The 26,820-nt window shown below is 45.7% G+C and overlaps 2 protein-coding genes across 9 annotated transcripts in view; one reads left to right on the top strand and one right to left on the bottom strand.

The window, feature by feature from the left end:
• The window catches only part of RSBN1L (round spermatid basic protein 1 like), a 94,241-nt gene extending 92,152 nt beyond the window's left edge, over positions 1 to 2,089 (bottom strand). For 5 of the 7 annotated variants that reach the window (XM_073328571.1, XM_073328574.1, XM_073328572.1 and 2 more), the window contains exon 1: positions 1,456 to 2,086. In XM_073328571.1, coding sequence (XP_073184672.1) covers positions 1,456 to 2,017 — 562 coding nt within the window. In that variant the 5' untranslated portion in view covers positions 2,018 to 2,086. Of the gene's footprint in view, positions 1 to 1,455 lie in introns of all 7 variants that reach the window. The other 2 variants (XM_073328573.1, XM_073328577.1) reach the window with 2 other exon arrangements.
• On the top strand, positions 1,338 to 16,149 carry LOC140905374 (uncharacterized). Of its 2 annotated transcripts, none has more exons than XM_073328586.1 (3): positions 1,338 to 2,201; positions 11,285 to 14,286; positions 15,667 to 16,149. In XM_073328586.1, exons 2-3 carry the CDS (start codon positions 13,551 to 13,553, stop codon positions 15,708 to 15,710), a joined length of 780 nt encoding a protein of 259 aa, XP_073184687.1. In that variant the 5' UTR covers positions 1,338 to 2,201; positions 11,285 to 13,550; the 3' UTR covers positions 15,711 to 16,149. The 2 variants fall into 2 exon arrangements, with proteins under 2 accessions (XP_073184687.1, XP_073184686.1); XM_073328585.1 differs by having other exon boundaries at positions 10,257 to 14,286.
• Positions 16,150 to 26,820: the final 10,671 nt, after the last annotated feature.

The raw sequence follows: 26,820 nt of genomic DNA, 5'->3' as shown, positions 1-26,820 counted from the left end.
CTAGCAGGCAGGAGGACTTCATCCCTATTAGACAGATATATGGAGAATTACCTTTTAAAAAAAAAAAAAAAAGTATTTTTGGTGAGACTATGAAGGTATTTTCTTCCCCAAATTAGTCTTAAGTATTTTACTTGTTCAACTAGTGTGTCTCTGGCTTGTCAATTTAAATACCAGAAATGTCTAGTGTTTAAGACCCCATTCCCAAAGACCTACACACATGCTTAACTTTAAGCTTGTGAATAATATATAGAACTATTCACACCGCTAAGCATGTCCTTAAAGTCTTTACAGAATCACGGTCTAATATCAATGACTAAAGATATTAATAGAAAGAGCCTAATTTTTAAAACAGCTGTAAGTTTTAACTAAAATGGCCACTAGCCTAAGATAGTTCTAAGCATCAGAAATTGTTCTTCTCATCGCACATGGGAAGTGAAGCTTGTAGACACGAAAGGTGTGTGATGATTTTGGTCAAATATAAAAAGCCAACACATTATCTACCTCTCCTCCAGAAGAAAGTTCAAGCTCTCTGTAGTTATGTTCACCCACATAATTCAGCCCAAAACACCCGCTCCCAAGTACTTCTCAGAAGTTTTACCCTGATGATCCTCTGGAAAGGATTTTGAAGAGGCATTCAGATGGGGTGTTCAATGGCCACCTTTCTAGAGTCTAGAAGCATGTTGTTCTCTGCCACTGCATGACACAACCCATAAAAAATTAATGGGGGAGGAGGGGGAAGAGAGAGGGAGAGAACCACACCAGGGTCTCACGTCTATTACAGAAAAGCGTTTGCAGCTTACACCTTCTCGGAATATTCATTATTTCCACACCAATGGCAAGAAGAGTTTCATTTGATGAACTGAATCAGACCACTAGCCATCCTTATTTCCCTAATAGGTATGAAAACCCAAGGCCTCTGGCAGCTTCCAGCTGACGCCATCGCTAATTCCACACCCCCTTTTTTGACAGGATCCGCCAGACTGAGCTGTTGCTGCCGCCTTCTCTACGAAGCCTACACCAGAGCTCCAAGCCCAAGGTCGGGCTTCCGCTGTCGGGGGTGGCCGCGGGCATACTCCCTTAGAGACACCGCTAACAAGCCAACGTATTGACTGGGGGGAGCGGGGAAGAGAAGCAGCCATTCCGATCAAAGAGTAACTCAACATTACAACCATTTCCTGCTCCCCGCGCAGCAGCTTCAGGGAGACCCAAAGCCCGAGAAACCCCCACCTGCCAGCCACGCCCTCCCTCCCCGCCGCGGTGCAGTCCCCTCCCTGCCCCCCTCCAGGCCCTGCCACATCCCCCCTTGGATTGCTCCCCCACTCCTCCCATCACCGCCTCCTCAGTCACCCTCCCTCCACGGCCTCCACTGAAACCGGCGGCTTCCCAGGTGTCCCGGCCGGGCAGGTTTGAGGGGTCCGTCACCCTGCGCCGCGGAGCGCAGCCCCGGGCACCCACCTTTCTGCAACAGCAGCTTCACCTCGCCGTTCTCCTCCCGGCCGGCCGCACTCAGGCCGCCTCCCGCCGCCAGGGCCCCGTGCTTCCTCTTCTCCTTGTCCCGCTTCTCCTTGGGCCTCTTGGGTTTGCTGGTGCTGCCGCTGCCAGCCCCATCGGCGGCCGGGTCCAGGCGATGCCTGTGGTGGCGGTGCTGGTGCTGCGGGTGGGAGGGGGCCGGCAGCACCACGGCGGGCGGCAACAGCTTGCCGTGCAGTTGAGAGGGGAAAGCGAAGCCTCCCCCGCCCCCAGGTGGGCCGGCAGGGAGCGCCGCGAAGCCCCAGGCGGTGGGGCCGCCGTAGCCCGACGCTGGCGGTGGTGGCGGCTGCCTATTGCTCCCGCCGCCGCCGCCCCCTTCGCCGTTGACGCGCTTGGGGCCCTTCAGGCCCTTCTCGTCAGCTCCCTTCAGCCTCTTGGCGGCCGGCTGGGGCCCCCGCGAAGCCTTGGCAGCCGGAGGCGGCCTAGCGCCGAACGACTCCTGCTCCGGCGGCGCCGCGCCGCGAACGGGACTGGAAGACTCCGCCATTTTGGGCTCCTGCTTCTATTTACTCTCCGCTCGGATCAACCGATCGCACCGGGAGGGGCGGGGAGCAGGGCGGCGGCGCCATGGCCTCGCCCAATGGGAGGGGGAGGCGCCGGAGAGACAAGGCGCCCAGCCAATCGCAGGGGAGAGGAGCGAGCTCCGAGGCGGATAGGGAAGGCGGGCTCGGGTGAGTGCGCAGTTGGTGGGTGAGGGGTGGCCGGGCTGCTGTCTCGGACAGCTCAGCTGCTCGCGGGGCGGAGACACTTGAAGCGGGAGTCGGCAGGAAGGGGAGGCTGAGGGGAGCGAGCGACGCGCGGCAGCCTGAGGGGCAGGCAGGGCGCGGGAGGTGGCTGGGACATGGAGCACAGCGGCTCCTCCCTGAGGCAGGGCTGGGGCCCCTAGCGCACCGCCGGCGCCTGCCTTGGGTGCACCCAGCGTGTACGTAAGTGGTGGGAGGCTGGCGGCAGCGTCCCAGGGCAGGCCCTGCGCAGCAGCATGGGAGGAATATCTCATGGGGGTCAGCACGGGGCGGGGATGAAGAGACTGTTTCAAGCGGGGCAGATTATGCCACTTGGGAGGGGTGCATAGTAACCTGGATCTTCACATGGCCGTGCTCCAGCCGGGGTGCAGCATCGGGGGCCGCTCCACGGAGCTCCCAGAAGCAGCTGCATGGCCCCACTCCGGCTCTTACGCTCTCTAATGGGTCCCTCCAGCACTCCCATGGGAGCTGCAGGGGGTGGTGCCTGCGAACAGGGCATCATGCAAGCCGCCTGGCTGCGCCTCTGTATAGGAGCCGGAGAAGGGACATGCTGCTGCTTCCGGGAGCTGCTTGGGGTAAGCGCTGAGGCCAAGCGGCTCTCCCCACACTCCAACCCCCGGCCCCAGCCCTGATCCCCCGCCCAACCTCTGAACCCCTCGATCCCAGCCCACAGCATCCTCCTGCATCCCAAATCCCTTAACCCCAGCCCCACTACAGAGCCCGTGCCTCCAGCTGGAGCCCACACCCCTTCCTGCACCCCAACCCCCTGCCCCAGCCCTGATCCCCCTCCTGCCCTCTGAACCCCTCCGTCCCAGCCTGGAGCATTCTCCTGCACCCCAAGCCCTCATCCCCAGCCCCACCCCAGAGCCTGCATCCCCAGCCAGAGCCCTCACCCTCCCCACACCCCACTCCCCCACCCCAGCCTGGAGCCCCCTCCAATACCATGAACTCCTCATTTCTGGCCCCACCCCAGAGCCTACACCCCCTCCCATACCCCAACCCCAATTTTGTGAGCATTCATGGCCCACCATACAATTTCCATTCCAAGATGTGGCCCTTGGGCCAAAAAGTTTGCCCACCCTTGGCTTAAAAGGTACCCAAATTCAGTGGAGATTCTCACCCTAAATAATCAAATGAGATTAACTTGGCTCCTAATATTAGGATCCTTCGAGCCACATGAGGGAGCTTAGAACTTCAGAGAGTGACTGAAACTGCAATAGCTGTAATTGTATCTTGTTTAATTTTACCATTTTAAATGGCTAAACCTTTCCTAATTGACAATCGCAATTACATCTTCATATGATTGATTTTTTTTTTTCTAGCTTGGCTTTTTTGTTCACGTGAAATGTTTTCGATCAGATTTTTTCTTCTATTGAGAAGTTGTAAGAATAGATCTGAATAGATAGATAATCACAGGGATGGAGAAAACTTGAGAAATATTTATACACACAATTTGAACTCATAATTTATCTCATATTTCAAAGGTAATCTTCTTGGCTATAGTCTTTTTTTTAACATCCAAGGGAATTTAGAGACAAGTTGAGAGGTCGTCAGTATTTTTCCATGAATATAATAGAAAATGTTGAATGGTTAAATTGCTAATATAAATTTGAATACAGGATAAGCACAATCCGATGAAGTGAGCTGTAGCTCACGAAAGCTCATGCTCAAATAAATTGGTTAGTCTCTAAGGTGCCACAAGTACTCCTTTTCTTTTTGCGAATATAGACTAACATGGCTGTTACTCTGAAACCTGTCACTTCATACAAAGATCTCTTTACATACCTGGATTGTAAGCTCCTTGGAGCAGCCACCATCTTGTTGTTCTGTGTTTGTACAGTGTCTAGCACGGGGTGGGCAAACTTTTTTGGCATGAGGGCCATATCAGGGTTCTGATATTGTATGGAGGGCCAGGTAGGGAAGGCTGTGCCTCCCCAAACAGCTTGGCCTCCGCCCCCTTTCCACCCCCTTCCACTTCCCGTCCCCTAACCATGCTCCAGGACCCCACCCCCTATCTAACCCCCCTGCTCCCTGTCTCGACTGCCCCCACCCCTATCCACACCCCGCCCCCTAACAAGGCCCCCGGGACTCCCACGCCTATCCAACTGCCCCCTGTTCCCTGACTGCCCCTGGGAACCCCCTGCCCCATATTTCCCCCCCCCCGCTCCCTTACCATGCCACTCAGAGCACCAGGACTGGCAGCCGTGCCGCTCGGCTGGAGCCAGCCACGCCATCATGCAGTCCCGCTGCCCAGAGCGCTGGCAGCATGGCGAGCTGAGGCTTCAGGGGAGGGGGGACAGCAGGGGGAGGAGCCGGGAGCTCAAGGGCCGGGCAGGACAGTCCCACAGGCCATATGTGGCCCACGGGCTGTAGTTTGCCCACCTCTGGTTTAGCACAATGGGGATCTGGTTCATGATGAAGGCTCCTAAGCACTATGGTAATACAAAAGAAAATAAAAGAATCAGACAATTTACTGTGTCTTTTGCATCAATAGAGAAAATCCCACTAGATTTAGAGTTTAGTGTTCAGTAAATACTACTCCTGTTACAATTATTTTTTATTTATTATGTTGGAACTGTTTTGGGAAGCTTAATACGAATCTCATTCTAACATTTTGTACTGTCAGGATGGTACCCTAGATTTCTCTTTTAGTCAGTCCTGTAGAGACATACATGCATACATAGTAACTGCAGTCCTCGTTTTCTAAATTGCCTTAGAATCAAAACCATGACACTCAGTTCCACCTAAAATTCCTTCAAGAAATCACCCTTTTAGATTTATTCATTTCCATGGGTTTTATATGTGACAGATTCAAACAATTTTACACTATTCATAGTTAATCTGGTAGAATCATAGAAGATTAGGATTGGAAGAGACCTTAGGAGGTCATCTAGTCCCACCCCCTGCTCAAAGCAGGACCAACACCAACTAAATCATCCCAGCCAGGGCTTTGTCAAGCAGGCCCTTAAAAACCTCTAAGGATAGAGATTCCACCACCTCCCTAGGTAACCCATTCCAGTGCTTCACACCCTCCTAGTGAAATAGCATTTCCTAATATCCAACCTAGACTTCCCACACTGCAACTTGAGACCATTTTTCCCTGTTCTGTCATCTGCCACCACTGAGAACAGCCGAGCTCCATCTTTGGAACCCCCTTTCAGGTAGTTGAAGGCTGCTATCAAATCCCTCCTCACTCTTCTCTTCTGCAGACTAAACAAGCCAGTTCCCTCAGCCTCTCCTCGGAAGAGCTAGACTTGTGGTTAGCCCTGTGCTGTTTCACAAGAGAAAAAGCCACATTGCACACTGGCAGTGCTAGCCACCTCAAAAGGGGAAAACACACCTGTGACCTACCCCCTCCAAAACTTGCATAAAGGGAAACATAAGGGCCACCCTGTACCCAGGTGGTACAGTGGCTGTGCTCCTTGGAACTCCAAGAAGAACTGTGCCTGCTCAAGAAGCCACAATTGAGTTCAAAGTAGCCAATCTTCTATACAATACCATTGTGTAGGTTCTAAGCTGACATTGAACTGAAAACTTGCATGAAGTTCACAAATTCTGTCATCTGGGATTTGTTATTTTGACAGTTTTTAATGACTTTTCTTAAGCATAGCCTGTCTCTCTTTGATTAAATCAACATTGACTACAATGTTATGAACTCCAGTTTTCCAAAAGTCCCTTGTATTAGTCAAAATGCCCTTGTCTCCCAACCTAATAGTACACTATTGTATCCAAACCTCCTGACTTAACTCCAGATTTTATTAAGTTTTGCATGTCCTCCTGAGACTTGTAAAATTGAGGTTTACATGTAATTTTATCAAGTGCCCCGATCAATCTGCAATCAGTGTAAAAATATTAATGCAACTAATAGTTAAATTGATATGTCTGTATTATCCAGAACTTTCCTAAATAAGACCTATCTAGTACTTTCCAAGCATAGATCTTAAGGCCTTTTACAAATGGGCTGAGTATCAAATGTTGAAACTGACAAAAAGGTGCTGAGCTGAGTATCAAACGTTGAAACTGACATAAAGGTGCTGGGAACAGAATCCAATTCTCTGATTACCAATCTCTCCCTGTGTCCTCTGAGCCACAGTACTTCCCCTTCATCTACTCATTTTACTATTAGAAGTCATTTACTGTATATAGAAATCATAACTGTACAGAATGCTTTACAATTATAGATTAAGACATGTTCAATCTCCCAAAGATGTTATATTTTAAATAAAACAAAACAGTGGGGGGAAAAAAGAGGTGAGATTGCTTGAAGAGGTGGTTTTACTAGAATAGATACGAAGGACATAGCGTGTACTTTGTGGTTGAAGCCTGATGAGATAAAAGGGGGAAGGAAAAATTAGATCAGAGAAGCTGGACCAAAGTATTGTGAAAAGCATAAGGAATGACAAAAAAAGTAGGGGGAAGTGAGAGCTGAGATGTAGGTGGAATGATGCTGTATAGCGCCTTTCAGACTAGGACTAGGAATTTGAATTGAATTCACTGAGAGACAAAGCCAATGATAGGATTTAAAGAGGACAGGGATGTGGTTGGTGTTGAGGAAGAGAAAGATGATTTGCAACAATATTATAGGCAGAGTGAAGAGGCATTGAGGTGCAGTGAAGCAAGACAGAAGTTGAGGAAATTAAGGTGAGAAATTACTAATTTGTGGAGGATTTTAGCAATAGAGATGATAACGGGAGGATTTTGATTCTTATATAGTATATATAAGAATATATATACTATAAGGGGGATCCAATGGATAAGGGGACTCCAGTGGATATAGTGTATTTAGATTTTCAGAAAGACTTTGACAAAGTCCCTCACTAAAGGCTCTTAAGCAAAGTAAGCCATCATGGGATAAGAGGGAAGGTTCTCTCATGGATTGGTAACTGGTTAAAAGATAGGAAGCAAAGGGTAGGAATAAACAGTCAGTTTTCTGAATGGAGAGAGGTAAATAATGGTGTCCCCCAGGGGTCTGTACTGGGACCAGTCCTATTTAATGTATCATAAATGATCTGGAAAAAGGGGTAAACAGTGAGGTGGCAAAATTTGCAGATGATACAAAACTGCTCAAGATAGGTGAGTCCCAGGCAGACTGCGAAGAGCTACAAAAAGATCTCTCAAATCTGGGTGATTGGGCAACAAAATGTCAGATGAAATTCAATGTTGATAAATGCACAGTAATGCACATTGGAAAACATAATCCCAACTATACTTATAAAACAATGGGGGTCTAAATTAGCGGTTACCCCTCAAGAAAGAGATCTTGGAGTCATTGTGGATAGTTCTCTGAAAACATCCACTCAATGTGCAGTGGCAGTTAAAAGCAGCGAACAGAATGTTGGGAATCATTAAGAAAGGGATAGAAAATAAGACAGAAAATATCATATTGCCTCTATATAAATCCATGGTACGCCCACCTCTTGAATGCTGTGTGCAGATGTGGTTGCCCCATCTCAAAAAAGATGTATTGGAACTGGAAAAGGTTCAGAAAAGGGCAAGAAAAATGATTAGGGGTATGGAATGGCTGCTGTTTGAGGAGAGATTAATAAAACTAGGACTTTTCAGCTTAGAAAAAAGACAACTAAAAGGGGATATAATAGAGGTCTATAAAATCATGACTGGTGTGGAGAAAGTAAATAAGGATGTGTTATTTACTCCTTCTCATAACACAAGAACTAGGGGCCACCAAATTAAATTAATAGGCAGTAGGTTTAAAACAAACAGAAGGAAGTATTTTTTCACACAACGTACAGTCAGCCTGTGGAACTCCTTGCCAGAGGATGTTGTGAAGGCCAAGACTATAACAAAGTTCAAAAAAGAACTAGATAAATTAATAGAGGATAGGTCCATCAATGGCTATTAGCCAGGATGGGCAGGGATGGTGTCCCTAGCCTCTGTTTGCCAGAAACTGGGAATGGGCGACAGGGGATTGATCACTTGATGATTACCTGCTCTGTTCATTCCCTCTGGGGCACCTGGCATTGGCCAATGTCAGAAGACAGGATGCTGGCCTAGATGGACCTTTGGTCTGACCCAGCATGGCCATTCTTATGTTCTTATTATTATTTGTGGTTATATTGAGAGACTTAAATTCAGTCTTTTTAGTTTAACCAAAAGAAGGTGATCACAGTCTACAAGTGCTTACTTGGAGAAAAGATTTCTGATAGTAAATGGCTCTTTAATGTAGCACAATAAGGGATATCAATGGTGGGAAGTTGAAGCTAGAAACATTCAGACTAAAAATAAGACACAGATGTTTTAACAGTAAGGAAAATTAATGATTGGAACAACTTACCTAGGGACATAGTGGATTCTCCATCAATAGAAGTATTGAAATCTAGATTGAGTCTCTTTCTGTGTGAACTATAGCACATCATTTAGGAGTTGAGCTTGATGCAGAAGTTACTGGGTGAGGTTCTTTGGGCTGTGTTATGCATAAAAGGTCAGACTAGATGATGATAATAATGATCCTTTCTGTCCTTTATATCTATGACTCTGAAGAGGAAAAAGTTACATGAATTTGAGAAATACTGGTCAGTGTGGCGGAAAGGAGAAAAGAGCTTAAGGCCCCAAATCCTAGTCTGCACTCTGGCTATTTGCATACCTAAACCCAGCAGATCCAGCCCCAGAGAATCTCCCCTATGCAGGGGGAAAACTCAGACAGCATAGCATCACTATAGCCTAATAGCATCCAGCTACCAGCATAAGGGGGATATCTGTGGGCAAGGGGAATACACAAGGTTCGCCTGTGTCCTGGCAATTTCTGGATATCATAGCGTACTAGCCAGTGTATGTTAAAGCAACCTTTGGGGACAGTGCGCTCAGGATCAGGTGAGTCAGTGCAAAGGGCATTTTTTGCATTCCCACTTTTAAAATGCACTAACTGTGCCTCAGCCACATCAGAGGAGCCAGTCCAAAGATTAAATTGAACTTTGAGCCTTGAGAGATAGGAAAATAATGGAGTGAGAGAGGGTGAAGACCAGTGGAAAGAATTGAGGAAATTGAGAAGGCATCAAGGGACACACTGAAGGTTCGATTAGCAAGGAAAGAAGAAATCACAGTTGAAGAATCAAGGAGAAAGATGAAGTGGAGGAGGAGAGTGATCAGCAGTGTTATGGAAGGCAGACAGATCAAGTACTCCCCATATACTCAAATAAATTTGTTAGTCTCTAAGGTGCCACAAGTACTCCTTTTCTTTTTGTGGATACAGACTAACACAGCTGCTACTCTGAAACCTCCCCATTTAGAGTTAGCTAGCAATAAGCAACTAGTGAGTTGCAGTAAGTGAGGACAATTCTGGGGAAGCAGAGAGGGTTGACTCCAGAGTGGAGGAATGAATTGAGGATGAAGTCAAAGCTATGAGAGATCCATAATTTTATAGGCAAAACAGAAGAGAAAGATACATGGGAGAATTGAGGGAAGTATTTTTTTCCCCCAAAATTGAAGTGTATGCTTGAGGCATGGAGGTGGGGGAAATGTTCCAGCAAAGAGAGAGTGGTCAAAGACTGATAATTTTAAATAACTGAACTTTCCTTCTTTTTTTAAATTCCTCCTTCAGAATATTGGAATGGAGCCTGTTTTGTTCTGGTGCATTACCCAGCTTCAATCATTTCTATTTTACTTGTTTTATTTTGAACTAGTTCTTCCTGCATTTAGTTTTTCTTGTAGAGAAAATGTATTTCTGTGCTTGTCTTCAATCTACGCATATTCTTTTGTGAACATTTAAAATGAAGAATTAATTTAGCAATTCTGCAATTTCTGCTTATCCTATAATTGTTACCTTAACTCCTCTTACATGTTGTACTGATTTATTCTGTTTATTCTGTTCCCTGTCTGTTTGAAAAATGACTTGTCTTCTGCAATCTTCATTGTTAATTTTCCCATCTTTTTGTTCAGTATACCTAAGTTTTGTATTTGTTATGTATATTTCCTTATTTGTGATTTTTGCTTGTATATCCACATTTGCCTTCTGCTTATGTCTTACAGTGAGCCCAATTCTCCTGTTACACCAGTCAGCTATGGAGCAATTCCATTAAATTATTCAAGTTTTACATTGCTGTAATAGAACAAAGTCAAAAGTTGAGAATTCTAAAGGTTCAGTTATTCTCTCAGGACTACCTGACATTAGAAGAAGCAGCAGATGACAAGTGCTGAGATGGTGTCCTCTGGGGATTGGACTGAATCTTGTGTAATACCTCAAGGCCCAGAATGATATCAAGCTTTTCAGAAGGTCATTCAATGCCTTTTTCCACTATCCAAGGAAAAATAAAAACAGGTCTGTCATAAATATAAAGGGAAGGCTAACCACCTTTAAATCCCTCCTGGCCAGAGGAAAAAACCCTTTCACCTGTAAAGGGTTAAGAAGCTAAAGATAACCTCGGTGGCACCTGACCAAAAGACCAATGAGGAGATAAGATATTTTCAAAGCTGGGGCGGTGGTGGGGAGAAAGACATTTCCAAGTGGGCTCTTTCCCTGTTATATATTTGTTAGATGCTTGGTGGTGGCAGCAATAAAGTCCAAGGGAAAAAGGTAAAATAGCTTGTACCTTGGGGAAGTTTTAACCTAAGCTGGTAAAAATAAGCTTAGGGGGTTTTTCATGCAGGTCCCCACATCTGTACCCTAGAGTTCAGAGTGGGGAAGGAACCTTGACATGGTGGCAGAGCGGTGGGATTAACTTGAAATCATGTTGAAATTTTTTGAACCAGAAGCACAGATTTTAAAAAGGAAATTTTTTTTATTTCCTTTGGGCTGCTGGAAAGTAGGTTTTAAGCTGAAAGCAGTTAGAGTTTTTTTTGTCTCTGCTTGGGGCCAGAGCAGAGACAAAAGGTAATTGTCTTTTGTAAGCTGGAGTTTTCTCTACCTAAAGGCAGGGTAGTTAACCTCCTGCAGGGAAATTCAGAAGTCTTCACAGACCTGAAGTTGTTTTTTTACCTAAGAGCAACTAGGGGGGTTTTCTGTCTATTTTCCTGGAGACAAAGGTGTTAGGATTTTTTTTTTTTTTATTTTTCTGTAGGCTGACAATCACTATCAGAGAACATAGGTATCCGGTTACAGCACAACCTATATATATATATTTTTTTTTTTTTGACAAGCCAAGTTTTTTGTTTGTTTGTTTGTTTTATTTCTAACTCTCGGGTGTAAAGTTAGTTAAAAACAGAGAGGCAAACATGACAGAAACCGAGGCACAACACAAATTGAAGTTAACCAGACTGGAGTCAGCGAAAGAGGCAGAAAAAGCCCTAGAGGCTGCCCACAGGAGAGCTATGGAGGCAAAGGACAAAGAAATGTAGACTGCAAAAGAGGCAGAAAAAGCCCTAGAGGCTGCCCACAGGAGAGCTATGGAGACAAGGGAAAAAGAACTGGAGGAGAAGGAAAAAGAGAGGAAGCATGCACTGGAGATGGAGAAGGTAAGGGCGGAGCGGAATCTACTGGATAACCCTAACAATCCTTCCCCAACAATCCACAAATGAGAGCGACTATGTCCACAGTATGATGAATCCAGTGATATTGCTGAATATTTTCTCACCTTTGAGAGACTGTGCACTCTCCATAAAATTCCTGAAGCTCACAAGATGACCACATTGGTCGCAAAATTGACTGGAAGAGCTCTGGACATATTCAATAAGATGCCTATCGATGAGGCTTCTGACTATAATAAGTTCAAGGATTTGGTTTTAAAGCAATTTCAAATTACATCTGAAACAGAGTAAAATTTTGAACCCTTAAGAGAGGGCCTGGACTAAGTAATGTGGCTTATCTTAACCAGATGAAGGATCTGTTAGATAAATGGGTCCAAGGAAAGGGTGTCACTAGCTTTAACGGAATGTGTGATTTGATAGCTCAGGAGCAATTCCTGAATATGTCCAAGGAGGAAATAAAACAGTGTTTATGGGATAAGGAAATGGACTCAGCATTCTCGGGAAGAAGGTCACCACGTGGAGGGACAGCGGAGCACAAGTGTCGGCTATCCATGCTTCCTTAGTGGACTCCAATTTAATCGACCCAGAGATCCAAGGGACAATTCAACCCTTCAAGTCCAACTCCTTCAATTTGCCTACAGCCAAGTTGCCTGTCCAGTACAAGGGCTGGTCAGGAACTTGGACTTTTGCAGTATATGATGATTATCCACCCCCATGCTGTTGGGGGAAGACTTGGCCAATCATGTGAAGCTAGCCAAGAGGGTGGGAATGGTCATCCGCAGCCAGGCTAAGCAAGCCGTCCCGCCTAGCTCTGTTCCGGAAACTTCTACCAGGACCCAGTCAGAGGTGATGGACCCGGACCCCATGCCAATGTCTGCAACAGCAGTAGTGGATCCAGTCACAGAGACCCAGACAGAACCAGTCCCAGAACCGGAACCGGCAGCAGCCAATAACCCTACACAAGAGGCTCAGCTGGAGCCTGAACCCCAACATAGTGCACCAGCGGAGAGCGGTTCACAGTCAATGGAAACAGCCCCATCCCCTACATCGCTTCCAGAGGGACCAAGCCTAGGTCCACAATCCAATGAGGAACTGATATCTACAGCATCAAGGGAACAGTTCCAGACTGAACAGGAAGCAGATGAAAGCCTCCAGAGAGCTTGGACGGCGGCCTGGAGCAACCCACTGCCTCTCAGCTCTTCTAATTGATCCAGGTTTGTTGTAAAAAGAGGACTTTTATACAAGGAAACTCTTTCTGGTGGACACCAGGAAGACTGACATCCTCAGAGACAGTTGGTAGTTCCAACTAAGTACCGGGTAAAGCTCTTGAGCTTGGCCCATGATCATCCTAGTGGCCATGCTGGGGTGAACAGGACCAAAGACCATTTGGAGAGGTCATTCCATTGGGAGGGAATGAGCAAGGATGTTTCTACCTATGTCCGGTCTTGTGAGGTATGCCAAAGAGTGGGAAAACCCCAAGACCAGGTCAAAGCCCCTCTCCAGCCACTTCCCATCATTGAAGTTCCATTTCAGCGAGTAGCTGTGGATATTCTGGGGCCTTTTCCGAAAAAGACACCTAGAGGAAAGCAGTACATACTGACTTTCATGGATTTTGCCATCCGATGGCCAGAAGCAGTAGTTCTAAGCAACACCAGGGCTAAAAGTGTGTGCCAGGCACTAGCAGACATTTTTGCCAGGGTAGGCTGGCCCTCCGACATCCTCACAGATGCAGGAACTAATTTCCTGGTAGGAACTATGGAAAGCCTTTGGGAAGCTCATGGGATGAATCACTTGGTTGCCACCCCTTACCATCAATAAACAAATGGTCTGGTGGAGAAATTTAATGGGACTTTGGGGGCCATGATATGTAAATTTGTAAATGAGCACTCCAATGACTGGGACCTAGTGTTGCAGCAGTTGCTTTTTGCCCACAGAACTGTACCACATCCCAGTTTAGGGTTTTCACTATTTGAACTTGTATATGGCCGTGAGGTTAAGGGGCCATTACAGTTAGTGAACCAGCAATGGGAGGGGTTTACACCTTCTCCAGGAACTAACATTCTGGATTTTGTAACCAACCTACAAAACACCCTCCGAACCTCTTTAGCCCTTGCTAAAGAAAACCTAAAGGATGCTCAAAAAGAGCAAAAAGCCTGGTATGATAAACATGCCAGAGAGCATTCCTTCAAAGTAGGCGACCAGGTCATGGTCTTAAAGGCACTCCAGGCCCATAAAATGGAAGCGTCGTGGGAAGGGCCGTTCACGGTCCAGGAGCACCTGGGAGCTGTTAATTATCTCATAGCATTCCCCACCTCCAACCAAAAGCGTAAGGTGTACCATATTAATTCTCTAAAGTCCTTTTATTCCAGAGAATTAAAGGTTTGTCAGTTTACAGCCCAGGGAGGAGACGACGCTGAGTGGCCTGATGGTGTCTACTATGAAGAAAAAAGTGCTGGTGGAGTGGAAGAGGTGAACCTCTCCATGACCCATGGGCGTATGCAGCGACAGCAGATCAAGGAGCTGTGCACTAGCTATGCACCAACGTTCTCAGCCACCCCAGGACTGACTGAACAGGCATACCACTCCACTGACACAGGTAATGCTCACCCAATTAAAGTCCAACCTTAGCGGGTGTCTCCAAAAGCTAAAACTGCTATAGAACGGGAGATCCAGGATATGTTACAGATGGGGGTAATCAGCCCCTCTGGCAGTGCATGGGCATCTCCAGTGGTTCTAGTTCCCAAACCAGATGGGGAGATACGTTTTTGCTTGGACTACCGTAAGCTAAATGCTGTGACTCGCCCAGACAACTATCCAATGCCACGCACAGATGAACTATTAGAGAAACTGGGATGGGCTGAGTTCATCTCTACCTTGGACTTAACCAAGGGGTACTGGCAGGTACCGCTAGATGAATCCGCCAAGGAAAGGTCAGCCTTCACCACCCATGTCGGGCTGTATGAATTTAATGTACTCCCTTTTGGGCTGCAGAATGCACCCGCCACCTTCCAAAGACTTGTAGATGGTCTGCTAGCGGGATTAGGAGAATATGCAGTCGCCTACCTTGACAACGTGGCCATATTTTCGGATTCCTGGGCGGAACACCTGGAACAACTACAAAAAGTCTTCGAGCGCAGGGAGGCAGGACTAACTGTTAAGGCTAAGAAGTGTTAAATAGGCCTAAACAGAGTGACTTACCTTGGACACCAGGTGGGTCAAGGAACTATCAACCCCCTACAGGCCAAAGTGGATGCTATCCAAAATGGCCTGTCCCAAAGTCAAAGAAACAGGTCCAATCCTTCTTAGGTTTGGCCAGATATTACAGGCAGTTTGTACCGCAATACAGCCAAATTGCCACCCCACTGACAGACCTAACCAAAAAGAAACAGCCAGATGCCATTCAGTGGACTGAAGAGTGTCAGAAGGCCTTTAACCAGCTTAAAGCAACACTCATGTTTGATGCTGTGCTAAGGGCCCCAGACTTTGACAAACCGTTCCTAGTAACCACAGATGCATTCGAGTGTGGTGTGGGAGCAGTTTTAATGCAGAAAGGACCGGATCAAGAATTCCACCCTGTAGTGTTTCTCAGCAAGAAGCTGTCTGAGAGGGAAAGCAACTGGTCAGTCAGTGAAAAAGAATGTTACGCCATTGTCTATGCTCTGGAAAAGCTATGCCCATATGTTTGGGGACGGCGTTTCCACCTGCAAACTGACCATGCTGCACTACAGTGGCTTCATACCGCCACGGGAAATAACAAAAAACTTATTCGGTGGAGTTTAGCTCTCCGAGATTTTGATTTCGACACCCAACACATCTCAGGAGCTTCTAACAAAGTGGCTGATGCACTCTCCCATGAAAGTTTCCCAGAATCAACTGGTTAAAATCGTCCTTGAGATGTGGAAAATATTGTTAGTCTTTATATACTTGGTAGTATATTTAGAGATGCAAGTGTCTTATTAACTCTGTTTTCTCCTAGAGCTCCAGGAAGAAATCACTGCCAATGTTTCACCCTATCTGTGATTTGGGGGGCGTGTCATAAATATAAAGGGAAGGCTAACCACCTTTAAATCCCTCCTGGCCAGAGGAAAAAACACTTTCACCTGTAAAGGGTTAAGAAGCTAAAGATAACCTCGGTGGCACCTGATCAAAATGACCAATGAGGAGACAAGATACTTTCAAAGCTGGATGGGGGAGAAACAAAGGGTTCTCTCTTTCTGTGTGTGTCTTTTGCTGGGACCAGAGCAGGAATGCAGGTCAGAACTCCTGTAAAGGGTTAATAAGCAATCTAGTTAGATATGTATTAGATTCTGTTTTGTTTAAATGGCTGATAAAATAAGTTGTGCTGAATGGAATGTATATTCCGGTTTTTGTGTCTTTTTGTAACTTAAGGTTTTGCATAGAGGGATTCTCTGTGTTTTTAATTTGATTATCCTGTAAGGTATTTACCATCCTGATTTTACAGAGGTGATTCTTTTACTTTTTTTTCCAATTAAAATTCTTCTTTTAAGAACCTGATTGCTTTTTCCTTGTTCTTAAGATCCAAGGGTTTGGGTCTGTGTTCACCGATGCAAATTGGTGAGGATTTTTATCAAGCCTTCCCCAGGAAAGGGGGTGTAGGGTTTGGGAGGATTTTGGGGGGAAAGACGTTTCCAAGCGGGCTCTTTCCCTATTATATATTTGTTAGATGCTTGGTGGTGGCAGCAATAAAGTCCAAGGGAAAAAGATAAAATAGTTTGTACCTTGGGGAAGTTTTAACCTAAGCTGGTAAAAATAAGCTTAGGGGGTTTTTCATGCAGGTTCCCACATCTGTACCCTAGAGTTCAGAGTGGGGAAGGAACCTTGACAAGGTCACAAGCTGTTGGATGTCCTGCAGCCACAGGACAAAGTCAGAGTTGCCTTTTCTAGAAATATACACCTTCTTGACCCAGCCAAGGATGTATAATCTCAAACTCCCATCAGTTGCTTGAAGTCCTGACAACTTTTCTCAGATTGCCTGGCAGTTTTTATTTTTCCCTCCACTCCCCGAAAAAAATGTATGATAAACACTTCCTTGGTGACCTCTGATCAATTCAAGGGCAGAAAGACATTATGAATGCTACACAAGACAACAATAACAGGGAGGCTTAATCAACTTTATAGGAAAACGTTTTTGGCCAGACTCAGTGTATTCTATGGCAAACTAGAACTAAATTCTGTGGCAAGGGCCCTGGTAGTTGTAGCACTCCGGGACTACAGACCAGAAATTCTCCAGCAGCTATAGGTAAATTTTTTAATGGATGTTTTGATTTACAAAGAAAAAATAAATAAGCAGTATAGTATTCCTTGTGCTATTTGTTTTTATATTAGATTTAATTTGGTTTATTCTATGTTTTCAGAATGCAACAATTTTGTATTAATACATAACTGCACTTAAAAATTGTCACAGGTGGGAGAATGAACTATAGACTTGGGCAGCTGGGTGGGTGACATAGGGGGCTTTTGGCACCCGAAAGGATATAGGGAGTGATCTGAGATCAAGATAAGCACCTTAGCCTAAACTTTCTGCTAAAATTATCAGCTGTCAAATAGTTAACAATGCTGACATTTGAAGTTGTCATTTGCTTTCAGTCTTCAAAACTCCATTGAGGAGCGTGGATCAATTGTTGCAGGCTGTCCAGAGACTCAAGAGGCTAACACTACATGGAGTTTATACTCTGTTCACTTTTAGGAGGTTTTCTTGGAAGCCAAAAGAACTAAAACTGCATATTTGTACAAAACAAAACTTAGATTCTGGAGCACACGAATATAAGGGTGAATTCTGATCAAATTTTTGTGATGGCAAAATATAAAGTATGATCGTCTCTGGTATTGACCAATTTCCATTTATTAGGAGATAGACCCTTAAAGCCACAAAGGGTGTAAATACATAGGCAAATAAATGTGGTGCATGGGCTTGACAAAATATGATCTTAGCCCTTTGACTTATTAAGATCAATTCTCATGTGTGGTCATTAAGCATTTCCCATGCAACATTAGGACTACAGCACTTACAATGAAACTTTATGTGATAGGACCCTTTGGTTCATGCACTTTTGAACAAAACCTCAAATGGAGTAGGTTCCACCCACCCTTCCTTAACCACACGTTCTTAGAGATTATAGGTTGTTCTTCAGGATGGCCTGCATGAAATTCCCTAACAGTCTAGGCCCATAGAGTTTGTAGTAAAACAAAATGTATTATGGCTCAAAGGAAATCATTTACACAATGAAGTGGTGTGCATAGACTGATGTATTGGAACATACTAATGACTAAATTCCTACTCTTGGGTGCTTTGTTTCCAATACAAGATCAGCCCAAACTCCCAAAACTTAAAAGAGTTTTAGTGTTTGGAGACTATAACCATGGGAGATATATAAACTGTGTGGGGCTAAGACTATCTTTCTGATGCATATACAGGGAAAAGCACAATGAACCCCTTTGTCCTACTGTAATACGAATATTAAATGAGGACTTACGTAGAGTTTTGGGCACTGCTGATTCCCCCCCATACCAAAGAGGGGTACATTCTATCCCTTAATGGTAGGCTCAGCAGTCCCTTGTGTCTTTAACCTGTTAGCTCCTTTTTCTCTGCAAATGGTGAAGAAGTTCCCAAACAACTGCTGTGTAAAGTCCGAGACCTTCTTCTGCAGTCATATTAGGAGCACAACAGCCTTGAGCCAAGAAGCAGAAAGTCACATCCTCACATTCCTTCTAAATTATATCAAAAAATGTAATATCGGGCTGGTAAAGCAGTCCTCCTAATAGTACCCACCGTCACCAGATAAGTAAGGAATCTCTTAAGATGTTTAAAGAAAACTGCTTGATAGCATTCTGTCGGGCATGGAATCGCGTATCAACAGTTGTTATCTGTCATCCATTTGATACGCATCCATTTGCGTATCAAATGGATGACAGCTAATGTCTCCTCACCAGCTCCTGCCAGAAGCTTTTTCTGCCCTGAACTAAGTCATCCATTTTCAGTGCTCATTTGGCTAAAATTCAAGATACCAGTTCAGGACAACAAAGTTTATATTATCAGTATTCCTTAGACTTAAAACCCCACCAATTTTTGTTTACCACTATTTCCTTCCTTAGGGGTGCAATATGGGTTGCATTAGTGTTATACCACTTAACCACACCTTCAGTTACAACAAGTCTCTTGCAGAACTGAGAACCTGTTTAACATGTTCTGTACAAGTTATTAGCCCTAGGCAACTACAGCCTGTTCTTTACTTGTACTCACTAGAATCCAGCTCCTATCTGGTGCACTTTTTCCTGGGCTATTTAGTCCTATTCTTCCTGCTTTTGACATACTCACCTCTTACTATGAATGATCTAGAAATCTTTAATCCTTCTGTTTATGATATTTTGGGGGCAAATAGTCTTTCAGATAAGTTATTTTGCTTTTCAGGTGCTCACAAGGTGACTGTGGAGAGTAGTTTGTGACTAGAGCTGATGATTCACTTGGCAATGAAACTGGTTATAAAACCTGAAATTTAGACACATGCTTTTTCAAAACAGCATGTAGTGTGTTCTTCATGTCAGTGGGAAGCATAAAGAAAGGTTATTTACCTTACTGTAGTGAAGGTGAAGGAGGGTGGGATGTGAATACCCATGAGAACACACACCTCAAAGAATTCCAGTTACAATAAAGTCACCTTCCATTCTTCAAGTGCTGGTCCCCAGGTGGGTTTGCTGTGGATGATGCCCAAGCAATGTTTATTAAAAAGAGGCAGGTGCAAGGAAGTTGTGCTCTGCACCACAGTTCACTGAATCGCTGAGCTCAAGGAAGCCTCCTCGGCCAAGGCTTGAATCAGGGCACAGTGCCTGGTAAACGTGAATGGAGCCCTTGGTTGCTGGTCTATAAACTTTAGAGAGTGGGATTCCATGCGAGGAAACCATTGAGGTCACTTGAGCGCTGGTAGAATGAGCCCTGACAGACTTCAGAGGAGGGGCTACTAAAAGCTCATAGCAGAGGAAGATGCAGTTGGAAATCCATTTTGAGAGTCTTTGGGAAGGCATTTCTTCTCCTTTCATCCTCTCAACTTTAGATATGAATAACCTCAGAAGTCTAAGGGCCTTGTCCTGTCCAGGTAAAAGGCCAGATCTGTGTGTGTCAAGGAGTGGAGTTTCTGGTCCTTCCTATTATTATGACAGAAAAAAACAAGAGGAAATAGGCTATCACCAGCAGGAGAGTGAATTTGTGGGGGGGGGGGGTGTGGAGGGTGAGAAAACCTGGATTTGTGCTGGAAATGGCCCACCTGATGATCACTTTAGATAAGCTATTACCAGCAGGACAGTGGGGTGGGAGGAGGTATTTTTTCATATTCTCTGTGTATAAATAAAGTCTGCTGCAGTTTCCACGGCATGCATCCGATGAAGTGAGCTGTAGCTCACGAAAGCTCATGCTCAAATAAATTGGTTAGTCTCTAAGGTGCCACAAGTACTCCTTTTCTTCCTATTATTGTGAGGTTTCAGATAAAATACAGGTAGTGAATCATCTGGTTCAAGTGAAAGTCAGGATTCTGGATACTGTCCAGTCTATGGCTCCTTCCAAAGTAGCTCTCCCTATAAGTTAGGCCATCTGGAGCCCGCTAAGAACATGCATACACCTGTACCCTGACCCCTAAGAGGGCTGAACAGAAGTATTTTGTTCCCTCCAAGGAGGCAGAGTACTTGTTTCCCCCACCCTAACTTGGGCTCTCGGGTTGTCCAAACAGTCATGGAGCAGAATAGGCTACACCAGCCCAGGTCCACTCCTGTCCAACAAGGATGCAGAGAAACTTTATTCCTTTGGCAGAAAGAATGTTTCATTGGCCAGCCTATTACTCTGTATTGCAAAGTACCAAGCACTCATATCAAAATATGATTGTATTAATTACAATAAGCAATCAGAATTTGTCAATAAGCTGCTGGAGAGCCCAATTCTAGGCTATCCTAGATGAAGGGAAGCTGGTGGCCTCGAGACAGCAAACACACCTTTTTACTCCATGGCAACCTTTGTGGTTATGACTCAGAACTCTTGACTGCAGTCATTGGGGTTCCCCATGGAGGTCCAGGTGACAGCTGAAGGTCTCCCCCTCAAGAGTAACAATCTCATCTGTGAGAAAACCAATGAGTTGCTTCACTCATGTAAGTTCTCTCCCGCCACCCTCTGCTCCTTGGGAATATACATCCCAGCAGCTCGCAGGAAATAGTTTAAGCTGCTACTGCATAGATACCAGCCAACCCCTCAGCCATTCTACCACCAGAGGGCCTACAAGCCACTGAGAAAATGCCAGAGAGCACAGCGCAGCAGACAGACCACACTACTGCTATCGGCTCTCTGGGGCCCAGCTGCCTACTAGGACATTTTGATGGCATGCTCAAGAACCCAACCATTGCATGGCAGGTCTCTCCCACCACTTTTAGTGGATGCCTGGTCCATTTCTTTCTGATGTGTCCTTCAGTCTCTTACTTCATCTAAGTCTATTAATTCACACTACGGCATATACTTAATCTGTGAAAAAAAGTTAGGGGTAGAAGAGGTTTCAAAGTGTCTTAAATTAAGTCAGTTACTTAAACATTTAAATATAGATTTAGGAGCCTAAGTGTAGAAACCCATTTTTTTAAATCTTGGCCAGAATACATGGAAGCCAAGGAATTAATGTTTCCATTGCAATCATGGAGTATACAAGCCCTCTGCTGGCCAAATATGGTACCTGTAAATTCCCATAGATATTAATCAAAGACTATTTAGCCTTGGGGATTGAGGATTCCCTTTCAGAAGTACTGGTTTCAAAGACAGTTGGGGGTTGTATTTTTAATGTTTCTATAATTATTTTTTCTACAGCACACAGATTAATTCTTTTATCCCTTTTCTAATGCACATTTACTGTGTAAGCTAAAAAATGACATGTAAAACATATCAGAAAAAGTGTCACATGAAGATGTTAGAAAAAACAATCTACAATAGGGAAAGTAAGCATTCAGATTGTTTCAGTTAAACTAGACACATTTATGGCTAGGTTGGTCTAGTCAGAGCGCTCATTTGTGGGTTGATGAGGGAAACACGAATAATTTTAGCATTGACCAATAAGGATTTACAGAGAACAACAGGCTATGTTTACAATTATGGCAGCATGTAAAGTACAGTGCTACACACGTAGCTACTTGCCACACTGAAAGACTCCAGCAGTGAGTGCCTTTCACTGCAGTGAGGAAAGGTTCCAGCAGGGAGAAACAAGTTAACCCCCCGCCCCCCATGGTCTTCAAGGATTGTCAAGTGGCAACTGCTCTAATTTTGTTTCTTCAGAGGCTGAGAGGTAGGGCCATTGCCTGCTCTCTGCCCATTAGCTAGTATTAACCCAGAATTAAAGACCACAATTAAGTGGGTTGCAGACAAACGGTTAAGTAACCGTTGGATAAACTTTCTACAGTAATTTTACTCCATTGGAGATACGTAGTAATTTGAATTACTATAAAAAGCATTCGCAAAAAGAAAAGGAGGACTTGTGGCACTGTAGAGACTAACCAATTTATTTGAGCATGAGCTTTCGTGCACTACAGCTCACTTCATCGATGAAGTGAGCTTTAGCTCAGGAAAGCTCATGCTCAAATAAATTGGTTAGTCTCTAAGGTGCCACAAGTCCTCCTTTTCCTTTTGCGAATACAGACTAACACGGCTGTTACTCTGAAACCTATAAAAAGCATTGACTTTTATGGTTTAATATGAGAATGCAATGTCACAGTTTAATTTGCTGTGGGAATTACAGTTTTGATCATACAGTTTAGTGATCAAATATAAACATATGAGTGTTTAAATGATGGCACATTCAGTTAAAAGTTAACATGTCCTAGAGCTATATTCCCCAATGGTGACTACTCCAGCAGAAGATAGAAACTTTAAAAACTAAGCACATGGAGTCTGAAATATTTAGTGAGCACTCACAACATTTTGGTTGGAGATAAGACAAAGAACTTTTATTAGCAGCATGATCACTCCGCAGACTCAATCTGCTTCAGTTTTTAGAAACATCTAGTTTGCACTGGAAATACTTAGAGGTTTTAACAGTTATTAGCCTAGTTACTCCCATATATTTGTATCCTTAAAGGGACTAGCATAAAAGCCACCAGACCTACTGGGCCCCTTTCCAATGCAGGTCTGGTGGTAGCTGCACTAGCCAAAGGCAATGCTAAAAGTTTCAGAACTTCTGCAACTTCTGTTGAATGCAGCACAGTGTGCCAAAATTAACAAACTGAAAGTAATATTTGGATCTGACTCTCAGACTGAGGCCAAAAGGGACCATCGTGATAATCTAGTCTGAGCTCCTGCACATCCAGAGGTGGATTAAGAATTATTGGGGCCATGGACACAAAGAACATTTTGGGCCCCCACACCCTGGAGGCCCAGGGACACCAGAACCACAGAGGCCAGGGAGGCCATGTCCTCCTACTTTTGGGAATGGAAGGGCCATGCCGGCCTACTTTTTAACATGGGCATAATAGCCTCAGGCAGGTGCAGAGTGGTGGCGACCTGGGCATAGTCGGTGTTGGCAAGAAGGCAGGGGGGTATTGCCCCTCCCCAAACTGCAAGCCTCAGGCCAGAGGTGACAGGAGGAGCGGTAGTTGCTGCCTCAGGTACAAAGCCCAGGTAGCAGTGGGGGCAGCCTGTCACCGGGAGCTGGGTGCAGGCACTAAGTGAGCCCAGGAGCAGCGTGGTGGTGACAGAGGCTGGGCCAGGAGCAGCAGCAGCTGCACCGGAGGAGCCCTTCCTGCTCGGCTCCTCATAGCCTGTGACCTCCCCAGGTCTCCTCGTCGCCTCCCAGCTAGGGCAGGGCCTCCTCTCCCCACAGAGCGTGTCTGCAGACCCCAGAGAGGGGGAAGGAGGCCAGATCGGAGCCCCCACCCCTGGATCCTACTGGCAGTGGTGTGCCCTACGAGGCAGGGACACAGGTTGGGGGCTGCTCTTGGGCACCTCAGCCCCCGCCCAGGGCAGGTGGAGGGTCTAGGGCTCCCCACAGTGGTGCGGGCTCCCTGGGCTGTTATCACTGTCTGGCTGCAGCTTCTAGCCTGGGGGTAAGAGAAGTAGGGGTCAGGGCCACAGTTCTGGCACTGGTGGCCCCAACACTTGTGCCCAGATTCTGGCACTCCTGCAGCCCCTCTTCCATTATGCATTTTTCCTTGGGGATTTTAAGCATGCCAACAATGATGCCTAACAATTTACCAGTAGAAGAGGACAGATACAATTATACCCACATATAGAACAGATGTTTCAAGAATTTTCACAAATCTGTTAGTTTTACATAATAAATCCAAAGCTACTTCTAATGACTGTCATCGCCCATTTCTGGGATGTACTGTAGAAACAAGAACAATGGAGATTATTTACTTAACGGAACAATAGTTCCTTTTGGTTTTGTCAAGTTATAGCCAAATTCAGCAAAAGCTTTTGATCAGAATGATACAGTAGTTTAACTGTTTTAAGAATGGAATATTTCCTGGTGAAGTGTAGTTTTTATAGCTCAAGTGACAAGTTTAATGGAAAAACATTTCCAAATCTCAGCAAACATCATGATGGCATTTGTATAAACAGAATAATGAAGACAAAATATACTGAAGTATCTTAAAATAAATACATTAAGTTGTTGAGGTCCATGTTTAAAAGGTATCAAAGCTTAACAAAATTACAAGATAAACACACACAGATGTGGGAAGAGTGCAATGAAGCAGACCTAAAATTTGAATAAACCTAAAATCTACCCTACATCTGATTTATATAAAATATATATTGTTATACAGCATGGCCACAGGGCAGCAGAAGAGTGGTAGAAGGGAACCTTATTCCCTGTAAAGACAAGAAAGTTTGCTATAAATTAATTAGAGCACCTGAAGCCAGTCACATGATAAAAACCCCCTGCTTCGATCAGACAAGAGGAGGAGTTGAAGCAGAGAGCAGTTTGGAGGAGTTGAAACAGAGTGGATTGGTATTGGAGCAGAGAGTAGTTTGGAGGGAAGCAGAGGAGAGTTTGCAGAAGTGCTGCAGTGGGCTAAGATGACCAAGACCCTAGGTAAAGGGATATCTGGTTTGTGCAGAGGGAGGGCAGGAAGCCCCACAAACTGAAGGGCAGGAGAGGGAAGTAGCCCAGGGGAAGGAACCACTAGTTCTAGTGGTTTACCGCTATCCCTAGGGCCCCTGGGTTGGGACTCGGAGTAGAGGGTGGGCCCGGGTCCCTCCCTCTTCACCCCCCTCCTCTACAACACTAGTGGGGCAATTAATACCCCAGTTCAGGGGCAAGAAACGGTGCCCTGAACTCCCCCCCGTTCCCCAAGAAGAGAAAGCACGAGACCTATCATAGTAATGCTGGCAATTTGCCACATGTGGTATCAGGAGTGGGATCGACGCGCTGGGGACTTAAACCAGGGTTAGCCAAAACCCTCCCATCCCTAAGATGGATGACGTGGTCAAGGCCCTAATACAAGCCACCGCAGCCCAGCAGGAGGCTACCCGGGTCCAAGCAACCGCCCAACAGGAGGAGACTCGGATGCAGCAGGAGACTAATTGGCTGTTGATGAATCAGGCTGCCCAGGACCGAGCCCTGCTGCAAGAGCTGGTGAACCAGATGAAGGCCCTTATGGAGCTGAACCGCAACTGCGACGGGACCCGGACCATACGGGCCAGCTACTGCCTACAGAAAATGACACAGGAGGATGATGTGGAGGCATACCTCCTGGCTTTTGAAAGAGCAGCCCTGTGGGAGGCCTGGCCCAGAGATCAGTGGTCTGGTATTCTCACCCAGTTCCTGTGTCGGGAGGCCCAGAAAGTCTACTACGATATGGCCGCAGAGACTACAGCAGATTACCCCCAGCTGAAGGCAGAGATCCTGGGCAGATCCAGAGTAACGACGGCGTTGCGAGCCCAGAGGTTCCATGAGTGGCAGTATACAGAGGACAAGACACCCCGATCGCAATTGTTTGACCTGATTCATCTGACCCAGAAATGGCTGCGCCCTGAGGCCCTCAGCTCTGAGAGGATGATGGAGCTCCTGGTACTGGACTGATATATGAGGAGACAGAAGGGCAGGTCACAACTGGAATGCTGTCCTCGACATGTGAGTTAAAATGTCTGCATGCTGGACAGTGAGCTGGCTGAATGGAATTGGACCCAGAAGACCTCCACCTCCATGATTTATAACCCTGCCTGTAAAAACCTTGCTGTCTCTTGGGAAAGGATGTCCCTCAGACACTGGTGAGGATGAATATTGCATAATCATCTGGAGAAGAAGGGTTAGGGAACGATGGAGATCAGTAGGAACTAGGCCAGTGACCCCTATCCTTACTGAGGGATTTGTGCTGGTCCCGGTACCAATGGTGATCCAAGGATTGAGAACGGTGCTTCGAAGGTGAGGGGGAAGAGGAAGAAGTCCCCAAACCAGGTCTTGAGAAGCCCTAGAAGTCATCTGGTGGGAACTGTGGAGCCACTCCTAAGGAAGAGATAACAGTCAGCCTCATCCTGAGCCCAACACGAAGAAGTCATCAGTGCTGAGGATGAATGAGTAGTCGACGCTGTCAGTACTAGAGCAAACGACAGAGCCAAGACCGAGGTCAGCTGAACCCGATGAAAGTGTCTGTAGTAAGGACATCAGTACTGAAGACACCATCCATGCTGATGAACCTCTCAGTACCACACAGGACTTTGGTTGCGACGCTGCAGTCTTAATCCCAGACAGCGTGGAATGTGGCACTGACAAGTGAGACAGTTCTGCGACCCAACTAGATGTTGCCAGTGGCACGGCAGAAGAGAGAGATGTAGAAGCCATGTCAGCTGACAACCCCTAGACTATAGGGGAATCAGGAACATAAAAGCAAAGCAGGTCTGGTACTGTTCCAATGGCATGGAGACAATTGATGCTAATGCTGTTGTCATTGGTACTAGACTCAACGGGTGCCCAATGGCCAATATGGAGGTGATGATACAGAGTCCAACTGATCTAAATGTGGTACTAAGGAGGGGTTAGATGGGCCAACTCTATAATACGTACTAAAGGACTCTCGGTGCCGGTCAGCACTCCTCTTGGAAGAGGATGAAGAGTCCCTCCAAGTCCTAGAATGGGCCTGGTTAGTCTCATGGGAC

This window comes from Lepidochelys kempii, chromosome 1 (genome assembly GCF_965140265.1).
Source record: "Lepidochelys kempii isolate rLepKem1 chromosome 1, rLepKem1.hap2, whole genome shotgun sequence".
NCBI lineage: Eukaryota > Metazoa > Chordata > Testudines > Cheloniidae > Lepidochelys > Lepidochelys kempii.
Note: the sequence above shows the minus strand (reverse complement) of the source record. Positions and strands in the feature narration are given on the sequence as shown.